This window comes from Rhinatrema bivittatum, chromosome 1, assembly GCF_901001135.1.
Source record: "Rhinatrema bivittatum chromosome 1, aRhiBiv1.1, whole genome shotgun sequence".
NCBI lineage: Eukaryota > Metazoa > Chordata > Amphibia > Gymnophiona > Rhinatrematidae > Rhinatrema > Rhinatrema bivittatum.
This window is the reverse complement of record NC_042615.1, coordinates 267584398-267605145: the sequence shown is the minus strand read 5'-3', so window position 1 is coordinate 267605145 and position 20748 is coordinate 267584398. Positions and strand designations below refer to the sequence as shown.

Genomic DNA, 20748 nt, shown 5'->3' with positions numbered 1-20748 from the left:
ATAGAACTGAAATTTCGTTTTTTAGTTCTTTCAGAACCCTGGGATGCATACCCATCCAGTCCAGGTGATTTGCTAATCTTTAATTTTTCAATCTGGTCTACTACATCTTCTAGGTTCACAGTGATTTGGTTTAGTTCATCTGGCTCATCACCCTTGAAAACCATCTCCCAACATCCTCATTGGTAAACACAGAAGCAAAGAATTAATTTAGTCTTACTGCAATGGCCTTTCTTCCCTAAATAGCCCCTTTAATCCCTTGGTCATCTAACGATCTAACCAACTCTCTCACAGGTTTCTTGCTTTGGATATATTTTTTAAAGTTTTTATTATGTGTTTTTGTCTCTACGGCCAACTTCATTTCAAATTCTCTCTTAGCCTTCCTTATCAATGTTTTACACTTAACTTGACAATGCTTATGCTTTTTCCTATTTTCATCAGATGGATCCTTCTTACATTTTTTGAAGGATTTCTTTTTTTTTTGCTAAATTAGCCTCTTTTGCCTCACCTTTTAACCATGCTGATAATTGTTTTGCCTTCCTCCCACCTTTCTTGATGCATGGAATACAAAAGGACTGCACTTCTAAGATTGTATTTTTAAACAATGTCTATACCTGTTGTACACTTTTAACCTTTGCAGCTGCACCTTTCAGTTTTTTCTATTTTCCTCATTTTATCAAAGTTTCTATTTTGAAAATTTAGTTTTAGAGCTGTAGATTTACATATTGTCCCCCTTCCAGTCATCAGTTCAAATTTGATCATGTTATGATCACTATTGCAAATGGCCCCACCACAGTTACCTCTCTCACCAAATCCTGCATTCCACTAAGAATTAAATCTAAAATAGCTCCCTTTCTCGTTGGTTCCTGAACCAATTGCTCCATGAAGCTGTCATTTATTCCATCCAGGAACTTTGTATCTAGCATGTCCTGATGTTACATTTACCCAGTCAGTATTGGGGTAATTGAAATCTAGAACACCACAGAGCAAAGAATACTGCACTTCAATAATATCCAGACACCAAAAGTGCAGAAAAGAATTTAGTCCAAACCACGTAGTTCAAAAAGCTCTACAGAGCGTAAACAGTTTTTATTCTTGAACGGCAATTCCACTGATTCACAAAATACCAATTTAGACCGCGTCCCCCGACACGGTCCCGTGTTTCGCCTAGGGCTGCATCGGGGGGGAGCAACAATTTTCACATGGCACTGTAAATAAAGTATATACAGGTTAGGACTTAGAGCTGCAAAATACCGACACATATCTTATTTCACAAATATCTAACATACCTGAATGCACAGCAGTTTCAAAATTGGCAGGGAGCGCGTCCATCTTACGTACAGACAGGCATTTAAACCTCACGGAGTTGGCGCGAAATCAGGTTGACAGGTCACATGGTCAAGGAGGGGCCAATCACATCGGCCCCTGTTCCTGAGGCGCAACTAGCAGTATGAACAGCAAGCGCTTCTTCTGGTTCACCAGAAGAAGCGCTTGCTGTTCGTACTGCTAGTTGCTTGCTGTTCGTACTGCTGTTCGTACTGCTGGTTGCTGTTCGTACTGCTAGTTGCGCCTCAGGAACGTACTGCTAGTTGCGCCTCAGGAACGGGGGCCGATGTGATTGGCCCCTCCTTGACCATGTGACCTGTCAACCTGATTTCGCGCCAACTCCGTGAGGTTTAAATGCCTGTCTGTACGTAAGATGGACGCGCTCCCTGCCAATTTTGAAACTGCTGTGCATTCAGGTATGTTAGATATTTGTGAAATAAGATATGTGTCGGTATTTTGCAGCTCTAAGTCCTAACCTGTATATACTTTATTTACAGTGCCATGTGAAAATTGTTGCTCCCCCCCGATGCAGCCCTAGGCGAAACACGGGACCGTGTCGGGGGACGCGGTCTAAATTGGTATTTTGTGAATCAGTGGAGTTGCCGTTCAAGAATAAAAACTGTTTACGCTCTGTAGAGCTTTTTGAACTACGTGGTTTGGACTAAATTCTTTTCTGCACTTTTGGTGTCTGGTAATTGAAATCTCCCATTATTGCTGCACTGCCAAATTAGCTTCCCTGATTTCTCTTAGCATTGCATCATCTGTCTGACCATTTTGGTAAGGTGGACGCTAGATACTCTGTCACTATACTCTTACCCAACACACATTGGATTTCTACCCATATAGATTCTACTGAGCATTCAGTCTCTTGTATGATCTTTATCCTGTTGGACTCTATAACCTCCCAGACATAAAGTGCCACAGCCCCACGAAGTTGATCCTCCCTATCATTGCGATATAATTTGTACCCTGATATAGCACTGTCCCATTGGTTATCCTCCTTCTACCAAGTCTCTGAGATGCCAATTATGTCTATTTCATCACTTACTGCTATAAACTCTAACTCTCCCATCTTACTTCTTAGACTTCTAGCATTGGCATACAGACGTTTCAGTGTGTTTTTTGTTTGTATTAACAACCTGCTTTTCAGTCGATAGGGATAATTTGGAATTCTTTAGCTCAGGTGATTCTTTACTTATAGGCACATGGACTACGTTTGCTTTTATTGGAACCTCTCTGTTGGAATGCCCTAACTCTCCTGTTTCATTAGTATCCTTCAAAGATACATTCCTCTGAACCATGCACTGCTGAGTGACTGTCTGCCTTCCCCCTTGTTCTAGTTTAAAAGCTGCTCTATCTCCTTTTTAAAAGTTAGTGCCAGCAGTCTTGTTCCACTCTGGTTAATGTGGAGACCAACCTTTCAGAAAAGTCTCCCTCTTCCCATAAAGGTTCCCCAGTTCCTTACAGAACTGAATCCCTCTTCCCTGCACCATCGTCTCATCCACGTATTGAGACTCTGGAGCTCTGCCTGCCTCTGGGGACCTGTACTTAGAACAGGGAGCATTTCAGAGAATGCTACCCTGGAGGTTCTGGATTTCATCTTTCTATCTAAAATTCTAAATTTGGCTTCCAGAATACCTCCCCCACATTTTCCTAGGTCATTGGTGCCCACATGTAGCATGACAGCTGGCTCCTCCCCAGATCTATCTATAATCCTATCTAGGTGACGTGTGAGGTCCGCCACCTTCACACCAGGCAGGCAAGTTACCAGGCGGTCCTCACATCCACCACCAGCCACCCAGCTATCTACATTTCTAATAATTGAATCACCAACTGTGATGGCCGCCCTAACCCTTCCCGCCTGGGCGGTAGCCCTGGGAGACTTGTCCTCAGTGTGAGAGGACAACGCATCACCTGGAGAGCAGGTCCTTGCTACAGGATCATTTCCTGATACACCAGGGTGATGTTCTCCAACCAGGAGACCTTTCTGATCCAAGGCAACATTGGGCTGCCAGACCGGTTTTAGGGCTTGGCTACTATGTCCCTGAAGGTCTCATCAGTGTACTTCTCTGTCAGCCTCAGCTCCTCCAGGTCTGCCACTCTAGCCTCCAGAAAATCGGACTTGTTCTCTGAGAGCCAATAGCTTTTTACACCAGGTACACACATACAGTCTCTCACCGGCAACCTCTGGAGTCCTCTGCCAGGGGATGCTGGGAGCAGTATGCAGATGAGCCTTTGAAAATTAACACCATAGTGAGTATATCCATGGTCTCTTGAGACTAAAGGAACTTAAGAAGAGAAGAAGATAAATTCTATATTTTTTCATTTTTACAAACAATTTTTAAAAATGTTAACCATAGGAAATGAAATGTTTGAAATAAAGTAAGAAATATCAGCGACAACTGTTGTTTTGTTTCATTTTTCATTTTCAAAATGAAATGAAAGAATAATAAATGAAACTGTTTTCATTTTGTTATTTTATTTATTTAACACTTTTCTATACCGACCTTCATGGTAGAGACCATATCAGATCGGTTTACATCGAATTGGGGAACTGAACCAAGAACAGTAACCAAAAACAATAGGTTGAACATGAAAAACAAAGTTACATTTAACAGGGAAATTAAACTTGGAAGTTTAATTTCAACATTTAACAGGGAAATTAAACTTGGAAGTTATGAAGTCACAGCTAATGTTTACAACAAAAAAATGCCATTCCATGCCTTTCCTCCTGCCCACCAAACCCAGAAAAATAAAAGGCTCAGGCTTCCCTCACCCCTCCAGCCCCTTTTTACCCCATCTGCGTGTCAGAGCAATCTCTGGTTGATCCTGCCCACAATTCTGGGTATTCAAAATGGTCACTAGTCAAGTCAAACCTGGCACTGTTATGTTGTAAAATAAGCCTTGGGTTGACTGTCGGCCATTTTGTAAACCCAGATCTGTCGGGCAGGAGCGACCGGGGATTGCTCCTCTCTATGGAAGATCAGTGGATGAGGTAAGAAGGCATTGTAGGGGTGGAGGAAGTTGGAAAGGGCTTTTTATTTTTGTGATATTGGGAGGGGGGAGGAGGAGACACTTTTCCTTTTATTTTGTTTTGATTTTTTTTTTTTTTTTTGGATAAACAAAATGAAATAAAAAACAAAACAAAAAATGCAAATTTTTACAGTATACCTCCCATAGTTAATGGTGATCTAATGAATAAGATAATTAGCATTAGTGACCAGATGAGCTAAACAGGTGCTAAAGAATTAGCTGATGTAATTGCAGAGTCCTTAACAACTATGTTTGAAAACTCATGGAGGACAAGCCAAGTCACAGAATACTGGAAACAGTCAAATGTGGTGCCTATCTTTTAAAAATAGGAAGTAAAGGAAACCCTTTTTAAAGATGGCCACCACATTTGACTTTTTCTAGTTTTCTGGGACCTTGCCCATACTCCATGAGGGATCCTGGTCATTACTGATTAATCATCTTAACTGGAGTCCCTGGAAAGATACTGCAAAATGTCTGAAAAGAATCACAATTTTTTAAGCAGGAGCCATTTTCAATCCAATGAGGCTTGGAGCCAAGCTGGGTTGGAGAAGGAGTGTGAGTCCAGTGTTACGGCTGATTGGGTGGGAGGAGGGTTGGAGGTAATCTACTATCTCTATACATTAAAAAAAAAAGATATAAAATAATAATTTGATTTCCAGGCTTAGAAATGTGAGGAGGTGAAGGATGGGGGAGGCTTTTCTGGGAGGAAAAGGGGTGAAGGAACAGCCATGGCCACTCAGTAATTGCCCCCCTCCTCAGTGCCTCTAGACTCTGCTCCAGCAGCTGCAGGAGGCTCTTCAAGGCCGGCCCAAGCAGCTGAGGCAGCTCCAATCAAGCCTGCATAGACAGGAGCTGCTGCTGCTTTTGGCGGCACATTGAAGGCAGCGCTCTTTGATGCCTCTTGCGGGCAATGCTCTGCCTGCAGGTCCCCAGCGGCCTGGACAGGAGCTTGCTGCTGTAACAGCTGCCCCTCGCCTGACCGCAGATGGAAATAATCCAGGTTGCAGGCCCTGCTGCACAGCTGCTGCGAGTTGCTGGTACTGCCACACCTCCGCCCAGATGATTATCAGCATCCAAAGTGAGTGCCACGTCAGCACTGTACTGTCGCCTCTTCTGCTGTTGCCAGCTTTCTTGGAGAGCAACCCGGCAATGTGTCCTTCAAGTCTCATAGCAGCTGTGAGGACTGAACCTCAGAACCAACTAGGGGTACACAAGAGCCACCATCAATCTTTTGGGTTTACCTTGAAGGAACTGCTCTAGATACTAAGAAGATACTAAACAAAAAACATTTGTGAAGTACAATTCTTGCCAGTGCAGCCTAATTTTGTTCTGTGACAGAGTGGCAGTCCTTGTAATACAGATGATGGAGATCAGTGCATATGAAATATCTCGGCTGTAGTGAGGCATGTGACTTATTCCAAATGATACTCTTGTAAAAAAAAAAAAACAAACACAACCTTGAAAAATGTAATCTAGGCTCTATAATTATAAGATAGCTGCATAACTAGTTAGAAAAAAAAACATATACAAGGTTGCGATCAATGGTTGTGAGTGAACTGGGAAGATATATGAAGTGGGCTTTCACAGGACTGTGTATATTTATTATCTATGTATGAACTTGGAGGAGCATACAGGGCTGATTCACCACCAGAGGCTTGGGCCCTCTTATGGCAAATAGCATCCATAAAGCAAGGTTTACTGAATATCTACGACAAAAACCACATTCGGCCTATATTCATTGTGTTTTGAAACAATAAAAAGATGTTCATCCCTATGTAAGAGGCAGAGCCTGCCTACTTTTCAACTTACACTCCTTGGATTTAGATACGGGATGGGGGGGGGCAAATATGATGAAAGGGGAAGGGTTTAGGAAGGGGCTACCGCGACGGTCGGGAGTTTCATATGACCCCATGGGGGATTTTGGAGCGTTGCCCAGTGGGAGGGGGAGAGGAATTGTTATGCCTCTTGGCCCTTTAACAAGCATCCTGGGGACATTGGGCTGCACGTTAGCATCTCGATGTCCCCGGGATGAAATAACTACACCTCTTCAAATGTGATAAAATAACATGGCTGGCTTTTTTTTTTTTTTTGTTAATACCAAGAAATTATCCCACCAAACAAATTATTTTTTCAAATGGAATGGAGTCCATTCAAAATAAAAATGAATTATAGGAGGAAAAAGACCTCAGAACTTGAGCAACAAGATACAAAACCTTTAAAGGTTCCAGTACTTGACCATAGGTCAAAAAACCTCCATTTTCACTTTGTACATGTGCTCATATTTTTATATATTTTTGTTGCCTGTTGCTATTATGCTAATTTTTTATCGTTCATTGTAGTTCCATTTCTCCTTATATTCAGTGATTGGGTTTCTTTTAAGCCAGCCATGCTATTTTATTAAAATGGTTTTGCCTTTGCATTAGCTACTTTGCATGCATTAGACAATTTTATGCATGCAAATACATTAATAGCTAATTTCAAAAGGGGTAGATATTTAGTAAAAAAAAAATAAAACGCAATATTTTTGATTTATTTATTTATTTAAGATTTTTATATACCGGCATTCATGATACAATCACATCATGCCGGTTTACATATGGGTATAGCATGTGATAAACACTGTTTTAGGTGCATTATACCCATATATCATCTTAGTACATATACCTGTTAGATTATAAGTCCTCTGGGAACAGGGAAGTACCTACAGTACCGGAATGTAACTCACCTTGAGCTACCAATGAAAAGGTGTAAGCTAAATCTAAATAATTAGCTCCCGTTGCTTTCTGTGGGAGCAAACATGATTTTGTTTTAGTTTCCTCTCTTGGAAACATCCACTCATACACTTTCTATTTACTATCCTAAGGCACCAGAATTGAAACCACAAAACAGCTCATGAAAAAATACTACAAAAAAAGGCCTGTCTCCATGCCATCTCTCATTGCTTTTAAAGAGACAGTCCAGCCAGCACCTCATGGCTGTTCTCTCTGTCAAAGCATCTGTCACTGCCACATCTTCCTGCAATAGCTTTCTTAGTACTCAGGCCACAGATTGGCCTCCCACTCCCTCCATTCATAACTTTTTCTCACATTCACATTCACTGTCACAAGAACATGCTACTGGCCCATATCCTGCACATAGCTACTCATACCTTTCATACAGATACATTCATGCTTTGAATCCTATGAAAATTCTTTAAGGACAACAGACGTACCCAGAAACGAGCATGACTTAATAAAACATTATATCTATATTTACATTTAAATTAGTATGTGATGCCTCCTTGGGTCAGTCACTAGGTCCCTACTTAGACTCTAATATCATGAGCCTTCCATCCCTTTCAGCCCCTCCCAACCTGGAGGGTTGTGGTTGGTTGCCTGCTCCTATTTAGTGCTGCCATTTCAGTAATCTGTGGAGTCATTTTGAGTTAGAACCAGAACAGTGAGGATGCAGTTTTTCCATTCCCTGATGAGGCCTTCCAGCCTTATCCTGAACTTTAGTTTTGATGAGGTTCCTCTTTGTGCACATCCTGCCAGAGGGTTGTCCTGTGTTTAGTTGCAGTGAAATAGATTTTTGCCAGATTTCCTTTGGGGCAAAAGGGCTCTCAACCCAGAGGCCTGAAGACCTGGGAAGCACTCGATACCCTAGGGTGAAGCAAGCACCAGTAACAGATCCTTCTGTGTGAGATTTTTGATGGCCAAGATGTATCCTGACTTTTTCCAGAAGGGACTCCTGCTGAAACCTTGCACCCTTTGGAGAAGACTCCCTCCAGACACAAAGGACAAGGCCTAAAGACCTGTGAGCCTTAATCTACTCCCTAGTTAGGGCAGGCACCAATGATAATAAAGCAGCAGCCACCGAGAGATTTTCAGAAAGCAAGTATTCGGATATTGTTTTGTGGGGAGGTTTTTGACTCACCCCTCTCCACAGGGTTCCAGGCCTGGGATAGCCTGGTTCCCACGTTCAAAAGACTTTTCCTGCAAGAAAGGTCACCAGAACCAACATTGAGGAGAAGGACCAAGATCTTGGAGTTTCCCAATTAGAAACCAGGGACCAGGACAGGCTGGGTAGCCATGAATAAACTGGACTCAGGTTGGACTTTCCATGTTTGAGGGGACCCCTCCAATAGCATTCGCGTTTGGCCCACTGGGAGAGCTTTGTGCACTTTAAAATCACCATAGGAAGTTTTACCCAGATATCTGAGATAAAGGACATCTACCCAGAAGAGAAAAAACACTTGAACATCAGTCAGCTATAAATTCATCTTTATTGAAAATGGACTTTATTTTAATTGTAATTAAAATAAACACCCAATGCCTTGTCCTGCCTGGTTTGATCCAGCATCTCACCCCTTGAGATGCAGCATCTAAATCATAATAGAGAGAGAGAGAGAGAGACACCACTGCCTGGGCCATAAGCGAGAGCTTCCTCCCACAAAAAGGATTCCCCCCTTGGGACAGAGAGTAAAGTTATGGGAGAAGTGCTGCCAGAGCAGCCCCGAAGAATAAATAACTTTGTGTGCCCTTGGGACTTAAATGTAACCCTTGCTGGGGGGGGTTTACTTCTCCTTTCCAGAAGTCAGTGGACATTGGGCCTTGGCTCTCACAAGACACAAGCTCCTGGTTGGGTTGTCTGTCAGTCTCCATGGGCCTCCCTCTCCTTCTCCTGCACCTAAAGATGGAGCCTGTCAGTGGAAGTAAGGCTGAAAATGAAGGCTACAAGACAGTTACTAGGGATATGTCAGAGAGAACAAAGACTACAGTAGGTGCTAAGCTGATGACAAAGCAACACATTCAAGGACATCTCTAAGGTGTGAGGGGGGGGGGGAATGGGGGGTTGGTGGCATATCTTGCTCTGCAGCATGGATGCCAGGTTATATTTATTTATTTATTTATTTATTTAGCTTTTTTTTTTTATATATACCGAGGTTCTGGTAACAATGTTACTAATCACTTCGGTTTACATATAACATGGAAATGACTTAACAAGTGAGTCTTACAGAGAACAAGGAAAATGAGAACAAGGAAAATATATGCATGCATCTACCCATAAATACTTGCATGTACATAGCTACTGGCAACATGTCTGTTCTGAAGTACTGTGGCCCTTTGGGAGAAGCTGCTGCATGCTTGGAATAACCAGGAGAAGGAAGAAGATAAAGTCAGATGCAAGGAGCAGCAGTTGCACTAAAGAGCATGAGCTAAGAATGAAAAGAACTGATTCATGAAACAGAGAAGATATTTGTAAAATGAGCAAGACAAGTCTGCAAGTCCAGAACAGCACATGCTTTTGCTCCGTAGGCAACCAAAGCTTTCAGCCCCAGCACAGAAAAGAAAACAATGAAGCACATACAGGCAGGGCAGTAGGATGGTGGGATGGCTCAGTAACAATGTAAAGTCTGAAATTAATGTCACGAAGAAACAGAAATTGCGACCACAGTTTCTCCCACACCAGCATGCCTGAGAGAGAGAATGAGCACCAGAAAAGACGCTCGTGTGCGCACAGCCAGTAGACACCGTGATGGAGAGTGGGAGACATGTTCACGGAGCTATACTGCCACTGTTCCTGATGCGAGACCATCTACCAACCCCATCCAGCACCAATCAACAGGAGATATTTTCTTCCTGCCAGGTTTAGGGCACAGAATTTGGGAAAACAGTTGGCCCGCTCTTGACTCCCGGACCAAATGCAGGTTGGGCTTGTCTTCAAAACAGAAAATACTAAGATGATGTTCATTAGTGGACAGAGTGCACCAAATGTGAAGCAAAGGGGAAATCTTGAAACCAAGCTCATTTTCACTCTAATAGCACACATTTGATTCATCAGCAAGACGTGCAGACCCTACTCTTCTCCGATAGACAGACAGGACAAGTACGATGTACCAGCGCAAGTATGAGGACGTTTAGTTTGTTGTACTGGTCCCAGAGGACCAGAAGCAGGAACAGTGGTGGCTGAGGGATTGAGGTGGCAGCAGCAACATGAATGGTGATGCTCAGTCAAGCAATAAGCCGTAATCCCATAATGCATGATTTTCTTTCCTTTTTTTTTTTTTTTTTTTTTTATAGCCCAGCAGTTTCTTCCTGCTCCAGCTCCTTTAAACCTCCAGTTCAGTTGCAAACAGCCGCCTTTTGCTACAGTGCCATGAGTCTTCATTTGCAACTACCCAGCAATTTTTTTTTTCCTATTCTATATCCCCTGCCCCAATTTACCCCAGCGATTGAAATGAAGGTCTTCAGCAAAGAGGCAGTAAAATGTGAACATATAAATGGGTGACTTTGAAGACTTTTACAGAGCACTGTAGATTCCTAATACAAAGAGTTTTAGCCTTTGGAATAAACTTGTAGCATGCAGTTATTGCTTTTTTTTTTTGTTTGTTTATCCAATTGTTATACTGCACAAATCACCTCTTTAAGGTATGTCTCCATTTCAAGAAAGCCAATGCTCTTGACATCCAGGACCCTGATCTATGTATGACCCCTTTCTGCCTATGCTTTTACATTAAAGCATACTGACTAATGATCATTGGAACTCATGTGCATGCCTGCTTAGACATTAGAAACATTTTCCCCATTTGAAAACACCATGTCCACTTGTTTGATGTAATTTCCAACTTTGGTTCTATGTAAACCGACGCAGTATGTACTAGTACATGAACATCAGTATATAAAAGCCTTTAAAATAAATAAATATTAAATAAATAAATGTCCAGTATTGCCCCATCTCTCATAGTGTCCATTACCATTTGTCTGAGGAGAATCTCTGCAAGGGTATCCTGGATCTCTCTTCTTTTTACTGATTCTGCAAATAGGGTGCTCCATTCTACCTCTGCACCTCTCTGTTCATTGCAGTCCTCTATATGTCATTGATTATCTCTATCCAGCTCTTCCACTGATGCCAGAGTTCTGTCTATTACTCTGATATAGATGGAAATGCTAACCCCCTTTTCCAGGATGGCCCACAATGCTACCTCCTTTGCCTCTCAGCTCTGCATTTTAGTTGCTTTAAATCTGTTTTTGTTATTTTGTTTTTTTACATAAAATGCTAGCCTTCCCCCTTTTCTGCTTTCCCTATTCTCCTTGAATGGATTATATCCTGGTCTGGCCATTTCCTAATTACATGACTCATTGAATTAGGAGACTGTGAAAACATCTAGATCTGCCTCAACCATCAAGGCTTGCAGAATTTTAGTAGCTAGACTGTGAGCATTTATGCTCATAGGGGCCGATGCAGTAATGTTCGCGGAAAGCGGGCGCTGACTTTTCAGCACCTGCGTTTTTTAACACACACATGGCGCCAGCAAGGGGGGCGCCATGCAATATGTAAATTAGGGGGTCACATAAGAACATGCCACGGCTGCTGGTTATGAAGACCGACGCCAGTAAACTCGGCCTCGGTTTTCATAACTGGCCTGTCTGCCAGTAATGAAAATGGCAGCCGAGTCACTTCATAACTTGGCGGTCTGCAGAGTTATTTTATTTTATTTTTTTTACTTTAAAAAAGAAGTACAGAAAAGCAGTTTTTTCTGCTTTTCTGCACTTCTTTTACCTGTGCTTGGCTATTAACACCTGCTCCAGGCAGGTGTTAATAGCTGAGCGATAAATGTGTGTCTGAGACGCACATTTATCTTTTTGCATGCGGAGTGAATGAGCAATAGGCTCATTCACATGCATTTGCATGGGATGAGCGCTATCTCATTCACTCCGCAACGGACGCGCATGAAATAAGCGTTAATCCCCCTATTGCATTAGGGGGTGGATTAGCGCCTGTTTATCCCGCGTCCGACTGTGTGTTATACAGTGCGCTCGGCTGAGCGCACTGTATTGCATCGGCCCCATAGCCCTTCCAGCATTTCCCTTTGCCTTGTGTCCCTCTCTTTGCCTTCCCTGTTACTTACACTGTAATCTTCACTTTCATGATGTTCTCTACGAACGTCATTTGTTTATTGGGATTGACAGCATGAATTGAGCCCATGTCAAGGGTATTAGGCACTCTAGGTAAACCTTCCGCCTTGCAGTGCCTCCCCCCTCCCCACCAACACTTCACCCCACCCTGTTAACTTTGAGGTTCCCACCCCTGGGATTATGATAATGAAACTCAATAGTCATGATGACCCCACCACCACCCCTCCCAGAATAGTCTTGTAAAAACACATAATTGGACAGGGGGAAGGCAATTTTTCAAAAGCAGTTTGTGCAAGTAAATACTGATTTACCTGGGTAAAAGGGCTTTTGGTAAATTGCCCACCCTAAAACTGCTTGAAACTACACCCAGTTCAAAGGAAAAATATGTGCATCCTTTTTCTTTGAAAATTAGTGTAAAGCCCACAGATAAAAGTACTTGCAGACTGTGCATCAAAATATATAGTTTTGAAAATTGCCCCATACTTTTAAATATTAAACTTTGTTTCATGTGTATGTATATAGAAAACATGTCAAAGTGTCTTATAAAAGTGCCATCTGTAATTTTTGGTGATAGACTGAAAAACAAATACATTCAATTTATACATTAAAAGAAATCTGTACTGCATTAGCTGAAGGCAGTCTCTGAAGTGATTGACTGGACAGGTTAAACTAGGATCTTTACACTTACTGCTCATCAATATTCCCTTCAATTTTGGAAAGGCTATGTGAGCAAAAATGTTCTTTTGTGCAACTTTTTATAAACTGAGTTCTAATTTGTGACTTATAAGCCACTATAATGCAAATATCATCAGGATTTCTTATGCACACTCAGCTGGATTTTAAAAGGCCTGCGCATGTAAAACCGGGGATTTACGTGCGTGACTGGGCCTTGCATGCGCCGTGCACATTTTAAAGTGGGCCCGACCACGCACGTAAGCCCCAGTCATGCTCAAGTGTCGGGCCTCTCTGAAGGGGCAGGCTGGGAGGAAAGGGTCTGGGAGGAGAGGGGTGGGGACGGGCCAGGACAGAACTGTTTATGCTGTCCCGATGACTCAAGCGCCGGCTGCTGGCCGGTGCGCGCAACTTCAGCTCCAGCAATGAAGTAGTTGCAAAACAAAAAAAATAGGATAGATAAGGAAGGGTTTAGGGGTTGGAGAGGGGAAGAGGGAGGGAGTTTAGGAGGGTAGGGAAGTTCCCTCCCAGTCCGCTAGTTAATAGGAGCGGACTGGGAGGGAACGGGGGAAGGCCTGATTTCATCGTCACGTATAATTTGTAAAAATTCATCCCCCCTTGCGCACATGGACACGCCGATTTTATAACATGCGCGTGCAAGTTATAAAATCAGCGTGTCTATGTGCGCGTGCCAGGAATTGCATACACATGGACGTGCACGCGCATCTTTTAAAATCTACCCCACTATGGTTTGCCGTGTGCACAGGATTTACTACCTGTGAGTGTATACACACATGCACGGCTTAGAGGGAACAATGCTACTTACCATACAAAAACATTTCAAATTTATCACCTCAGTAACAATGATCCAGACTCCTTTCATTACCAGGCACACTGCAAAGTAACACAAATTCCCCCACTGATATTCCTTGTAACCTCGAGCAAGCGAGCATTATTTTAAAAAGCGGGCTAAAAATCCAAATGTATTATTAGCAGTACACCTCCTATTGGGAGAACCAAATAAGCTGGAGTACATAGGAGCTACACATTAGCAGAGTACATCATGTTGGTCACCCACACAGAACACAGAAAAACCCTCACTAAATACAGAATAAATGACCACAAATTATAAATAGAAATACACAGAGGATTACTGAACTCTTGTCTACTCCAGTCTTCCTCTACTCCCCTCAGGTTACCTGCTTAACAGGAGGGAATGGGTAAACAACAGGAGGGGAGGGGCTTCATAAGGGATCAGAGTAGCTCTTCTTTGCTGTGTACTGTCTGTTCCAGGCTTACTCCTTACCTTCTGTTTCCTGTATGCTGCCTGGGAGGGAAGGGGCTGGAACAAGAAGCAGTGGGTTGTTCTCTGTTGCTTGAGATTCAGGCATCAGCAAATAGTCACCTTCTATGCAGCATAGCTCCTAGTAGCACCCCCAAAATTGCTTTATTGTATATAGGGATGTTTGTTATCAGTGTTATTAAAACAAGAATAAAAATAGGAGAAATAAGTAGAGGAAATGACTTACCATTTTTCTAGGTAAATATCATTTTTGTTCTTGTAATAAACACTGATAAATTTTCAAGAAAGATAAAATAAAAATTGAAAAAGAAGGTCCATAACTATAGGCGATCACCTGGTCTGCCTAAAGAGGGGCTAGCTCTGGCCTGAATCTTGACCTGAAGCTCCATTTTTGGTTTCTAGTAGCACAAACTATTCTGGGTAGGGGAGACAGATTTATCATGGTTGACATGTTGTTGAAATTGTTGAATGGCTTGACTTTGTAATAATACTGAATGACACTGGATGGCATTTGGTGAGAGATGAGCAATGTGATGATGAGTACTATTGTTGGGTTAAGAGGTTGGTGTGTTGATTCCCTTAAGAGTCCGGGGTTCTGTGAATTGTGAAGGATAAGTTAATGGGAGGTGTAAGAATGGGAGGATTGGGTGAAAAATGGCCTATTCTACGTCTCCCTTTTTCCAGATTGAAGTGGGTTGGGAGGGATCTCCAGGATCTAGTGGCCTGGAGTAACCAGTTTGTGGGCTGGTGGACACGGAGACCCACCCCACAAGGGAATGTCTGCCTGAAGGGTGCAACTGAGGCAGTTCCTATCCCTGAGGAAAGAGGCCAAATGGAAGGAGACAAAGGTATTGCAAGAGGAGGGGTGCACTTTTAAAGTCTGGGAGTGTGGAGGATATAGGGGAGCCCTGCAAGTTGCTGGAGTGGTGAACTAGAAGCAGGAGGTCAAATGAAGAGGGATTTGTCAGTAAACTCCAAAACGGGAACCCTCATTCCCCTAGAAGGATGAAGACTAGAGTTAAACTTGAAGAATCTGGGAGTGATGTATCTGTTCCTTGGGTTCAGACATGGCCGAGATGTGAAAAAGGGTGTGACAGTGAGAGAGTTTCATGGTGAAGAATGTAATCTTCTTTACCTTCTCTTAAAATGCTGGAATGTGGATTTTTGGAGATCTAATTGATGTTGCTATGAAGGCTGTTACTAGTGGACATGTAATGTTTATTCTGACTGCTGATCCCCATGAAGTCTAATGTTCTCACTGTTTATTTGCCTACTTTGCTTTGTGCTTTTACATGGTGTCTGGTTTACACCCAGAAATACAGTTGAGAGTTTTGGTTTAGCTGAGAGTGGTAGGACTTTTGTAGGGGAAAATAGGGGTGCCAGCAGTAAGAGACAGAATTAGGTATCAGACTTCATGGAAAGGATGAGATTTTTTTTCCCTGCAGACTCAAAGAAGTTGGGGAATTGCCCTTACTGCCTCCATCACCTCCACTTCACAATCTGCATGACCCAAGCTGTTTGGAATCCACAAAATTCAATTTGGGAGATGGACCCTTCCTCCAAGGGAAAACCCTTCCATCATTTTATATGCCCTAAGGTGGGGTTACATTTTCAGAATTAAAAAAGCAGCTTCTCAGAGATTCCATGCAACACACAGGGTCCAAGTGAAATTGTTAGATGCTGTTTCTGAATAACAATTACAGCTAAGTAATTACCCTTTCTGATCAGAAACACTGTATCTGATAGTAGGAGGGGAAAAAGTGATTTCCTACCAGAATGAGGGCCTTAAAATCATTTAACTGAAATATATGTACAATCTTAAATTATTATTCTGACTTTTTTTATAAGCAGAGTTTAACTAGAAGTGGCTAGAAGAATGACTTGTTTCCTTATTGTATCCTTAAGAACTGAAGATTGTTCCTTTTCTGCACTGTAGATGGATTGTTCCATGATGCTGAAACATGTAATTAGATAAATTATTTATGAAGTGTTTATGAAGATATGATATTTATCTTGATAGGCAAGCGCTATACAAAATTACTCACATGGCAGTATTGTAGCTCTGCCAATGCACTGTAATCCCTTAATCCTCTCCTGTAATGCGTATTACAGTATTAGCTTTGAACAAATGATATAGTAGTAGGCGCTAACTGTGGCATTCAGTTTCACTTTGTGAATGATTCTGGCAGCTCGACTTTTCTGAAGAACTTGGGACAGGCTTAGAGCTCCAGTGTTGACCATCTTCTGTAACAGCAAAAAGGCTTTGGCTTGACGCTTAACTTCCATGTTCCCCAGCCAGGGCTTTGAGTACGTTTTTCATTTAATTTTATTTAGTTTATAACTTAACTTTTTGACCCTAAAGCACAAGGTACAAGAAGTTTAGTTTATTTGTTCAATTTCTTTTGTACTAAAAAGTAAAACTACTTACAATCCCAAAAGCATAAGAGCATAATTAATATATATATATATATATATATATAAACATTAAAAATACAAAAAATAAATCCATCATAATATGGCAGAAATAATAAATGTAACGTTGACGAAATAAATCAAAATTTGATCTGTGGCTGGCCATATTATTTAACCCTGATTCTGTCGATGCTAGGTTTATTTTGTATGATATATTTTTTATGCCTGGTTGCTTTTTGTATGGTTATTTTATATTTGTATTCATTTTATATATGTTTTTATTGTTACCTGCTTAGAACAGGTGATAGGCAGGATGAAAGTTTTTTTAAATAAATAAGAATAACAGATCATCAATAATGTAGAATAATAACGAGAATATTAACCAAATAACTAAATCCAATATAAAATCCTAAAACAGATTAAGAAAAAGTCATAAATGAGTAAAAATAAAAAATTACCAAATAGCAACTCGCAACTCCTACAGGTGAATTTTAAAAGCCCTATGTGTGCCAAAGCCAGGAGATACGTGAGTATCTCGGGCCAGCACACGCTGAACAGATATCAAGAAGCGCCCAAGTAAGCGCATATCTCCCAGTATGTGCACAAATGGGAAAGAAAAAAAGGGGCAGGGCATTGGCGGGACATGAGCGGTCTGGATTAGTTACATAAAATGTGCATGCAAGAATTTACGAGCACAAGCGAGCGCCAGGGTCCCCTACCATGTAACTTTACTTCTGCTGTAGATGGCATGTAAGTAATGAAGCAAAAAAAAAAAAAATTAGGCTAGTTAGCGGGGTTTTAAGGGTTGGGGGTAAAAGGGAGTCATATTATCTAGGGGGGTTAGGAAGTCCTATCCTTTACCTGAATGAACTGGGAATGGACTGGGGAAACTGGTAATTGAGTTGGCTCGCGTATCTAATAAAATCCCCCTACTTACGGGGTAGAGCTGGCATTTGCATGCCATGCGCGTGTCCATATAAAATTGGGCGCACATGTACGTGTTTACAGCTAATTTTATATCATGTGCACATATACGTTCATATGTTATAAAACAGCAGCGTCCATTAGCGCCAGGCCGGTATACGTTCGTACACGTATGCCTGCACGATTGTTTGAATGTTACCGTCATAGTGTAAAAGCCAAGGCAAAGAGCCATGTCTTCAGGTTCCTAAACATCCAGAAATCAGTTAAGAGATAAAGCTCTGTTGACAATAGATTCCATTGATGCAGTACCATAAAAGAAAACACTTTTGTTCTGTTGGCCACCAATCTAATTTCTCTTGGAGATGGAATTCTTAACAAAGCATCCTGGGACAAACAAGTGGCCTAGATTGTACATACTGAACTGGACTCTCTTTATGATAAAGCAGTCTGAGATCAATGAAGGTTATGTAAAACAGGAGTAATGAATGGTGAGACCAGTCCCAACGTATTCCTTTCAGCATTTTCTTTCTTCACTTATTAATTTACAGAAAATAAAGCAAAATATCATTACATAACAAATTGCCTATGTTGTTTATATGACCATGAATCTTTGATTATTGTGATGCAAAAAGAGAATGCAAACCATTTTGCATGCTCGCTCTCAGTTGAACATGAGACGGAAATTCCACATGTGCTTTATAGTGCTGCTCTAGAGCAGGTACAAAGTCTTTTGGTATGAAAGTACTCTTTGCCGCTGACCCCTGAATTATCAAAATTCACTTGCAAGCCTGTGGGTAAAAATATATCCATTGGCCTGCAAGCAACTGAAAGATTTTAACAATTGTCCCCAAAAGCAAAATAATTACAAACTCCCTTAATGGAAACCCTCTCCTCAGACTGAATAAAACCAGATTGATCATGTTATGATTTTCATCTGAACCCTGCACAGACAAAAATGTATTGGGAACAAATGTAGAGTGGGTAATGTAGCTTTAAAACAGGAAATAGGAACAAAAGAGACATACTTTTTATTATAAAAATAGTATAAAAATGTGAGAAAAATATGTACAGGAAAAAAAGAGAGACCTATGAGTAAGACTAAGAGAAGCAATAGAGCCAAGAAACAGGCCACTTATGTTTTGAAACTAGCATGTTGCAAATGACACATCAGTTTCCCATAGCAGAACTGAATCCAGGTATTACAGTCCATAAAGCAGCAGAGCAAGAACTACAAAACAAGGTGCAATCTACTTCTTGTAGTTCAAATAACACCACAAGCCACACTCTTCTAATTCAGTTCCCCATTAATTTTATAATCACTCACGTTTTATAGCATTCAATATGCTGGTAATCCTGTAGCAATCTTATAAAATGAGGATTTGGTTTATTACCTATACCTTAGTGAGTTTTGCAAACCATTCAAATATATGTAGACATTAAGTGGTTGCAATGTTCACAGTTTTTAATTCATTGTTTGTGGTTATTTCTTTCCTAATCCTACCTCTCATAGGATATCAAGAGTGTAAGTATACTAGTTTGGGCTTTTCTTGTATTTTAACCTTGCAGTGAAACTTTTTAATGGTGCATTAAATTAGCCTAATGTGAGTTTTGTTTAAAATATTACTCACTTCTAATTGTAGTTCCTAATTGCTGCTGATTTTTACTAAACTAAACTACCGTTTGCTGTGGAGTTTGTGCAAGCTGATGTAAAGAACTTGTGATTTCCTCTATGTTGAGATTTGCTGTGGCCTAGGGCCAGCTCTCCCTTTGACCCTGCCCTCCACATGGTTTGTAACCGTTTTTGAATGTCAGTTACTAAAATAAGTGGTGTTGTCAGTCTTGATAAAAATTCTGTTTGCTGCTTGACCCTAAATATTTTTTTTTTCTGAATACAATTCATTTTTTTCCCTACGATACCTACATTTAGACACAAGGAGGATTTTATAAAATAATAACTGACATTCTTGAATTCTGATAAACTCCTCAGAAGTCAGTACTGAAGGATCTGCTCTGCTCTGAAAGTATAATAGACTAAGCTTCCAGCTAGAGAGCTGTGCTGCTCAGGACTTTGTTCCTAGTATCCTCCTCCTTCCACTGAGACACAGTCTTCCTCTTGCCAGGTTTTATGCTGGTCTCAGCAAGGAGCAGTCTGTCATATATCTTAGAATAGCAGTGAAGGAAGAGCCTCCTTTTCAATTTATAAATAGGGAGGATGCAGCTCATCTACATATTTCTCTCATCTTCCTTGGTGGTGGATTCTTGAGTTCACTACAACCCAAATGCCATACCATGACATTCATCACCTCCTGCTTAGACTACTGTAGGCTGCTTCTTACAAGTTTCTCACTGAACCATTTTTCTCTACTACAGTCTATTAAAAAATTCAACTACATGTCTTCCACCAATGTCACTACACCCATGTAACCGCTCTTCTCAAGTCACTGTATTGACTCCCCATTCATTTCTACATGTAGTTAAAGATTCTGTTACTTGCCTACAAGTGCATTCATTCTGCAGCTCCTCATTACCAATAGCATATCCAGAACTGAGTTTTTGGGTGGGCCCAAGGTTAACAAGGGTGGGCAGTAAGCATACAGATCTGAACCCTATTAGTTGTGCTCCTATTGATAAATAATGCCTTAGCATGCATCTTACAATGGATTCCTAAGTAGTCTACAGCAGCCCTTATGCAACATAAGTGAAACTTTTTAGAATATTGTAACTCTATTATTTCAAGCACTTACCAACATTAAAAATGCCTTATTAATCTGTATTAATGTATTTTATATTTATTGCAATTAATTAAATAATCAAGAATATCAGGTAAAAAGCAAAGAACACAAACATCAGATCCAATCAATTATGTCATAAAATAAATATCAATGTATTCTTTCTCGAATCCTCTTTCCAGAAAGGCAGAGATCACCATAAGTACAATAAAATAGCAATAATCATGAGAACAGGTACAGTTGAAAACTATGACAGTTCACATTACAATCCAACTTGAAAAAAATGTTTCTTAGCATCCAGTCAGATGAGTCCAGAACTAGTGGGTTTTGATCCTCTACCAGCAGATGGAAACAGGGCTGCTGTAGAGACCTAAAAGGAGGTTTTTGTTTTGTAGGGCTTCCTCCTTCCCCTGGTCTCCATGCTCGGTGCGCCAGTCTGATGTTCATCCCTTCT

At 41.1% G+C, this 20748-nt stretch overlaps 1 protein-coding gene across 1 annotated transcript in view; it reads left to right on the top strand.

Annotated features, from left to right (window-relative positions):
* The window catches only part of EXOC6B (exocyst complex component 6B), a 1306513-nt gene that overhangs the window by 1269256 nt on the left and 16509 nt on the right, over positions 1-20748 (top strand). The window contains 1 exon segment of the mRNA XM_029594539.1: positions 19076-19087. Coding sequence (XP_029450399.1) covers positions 19076-19087 — 12 coding nt within the window.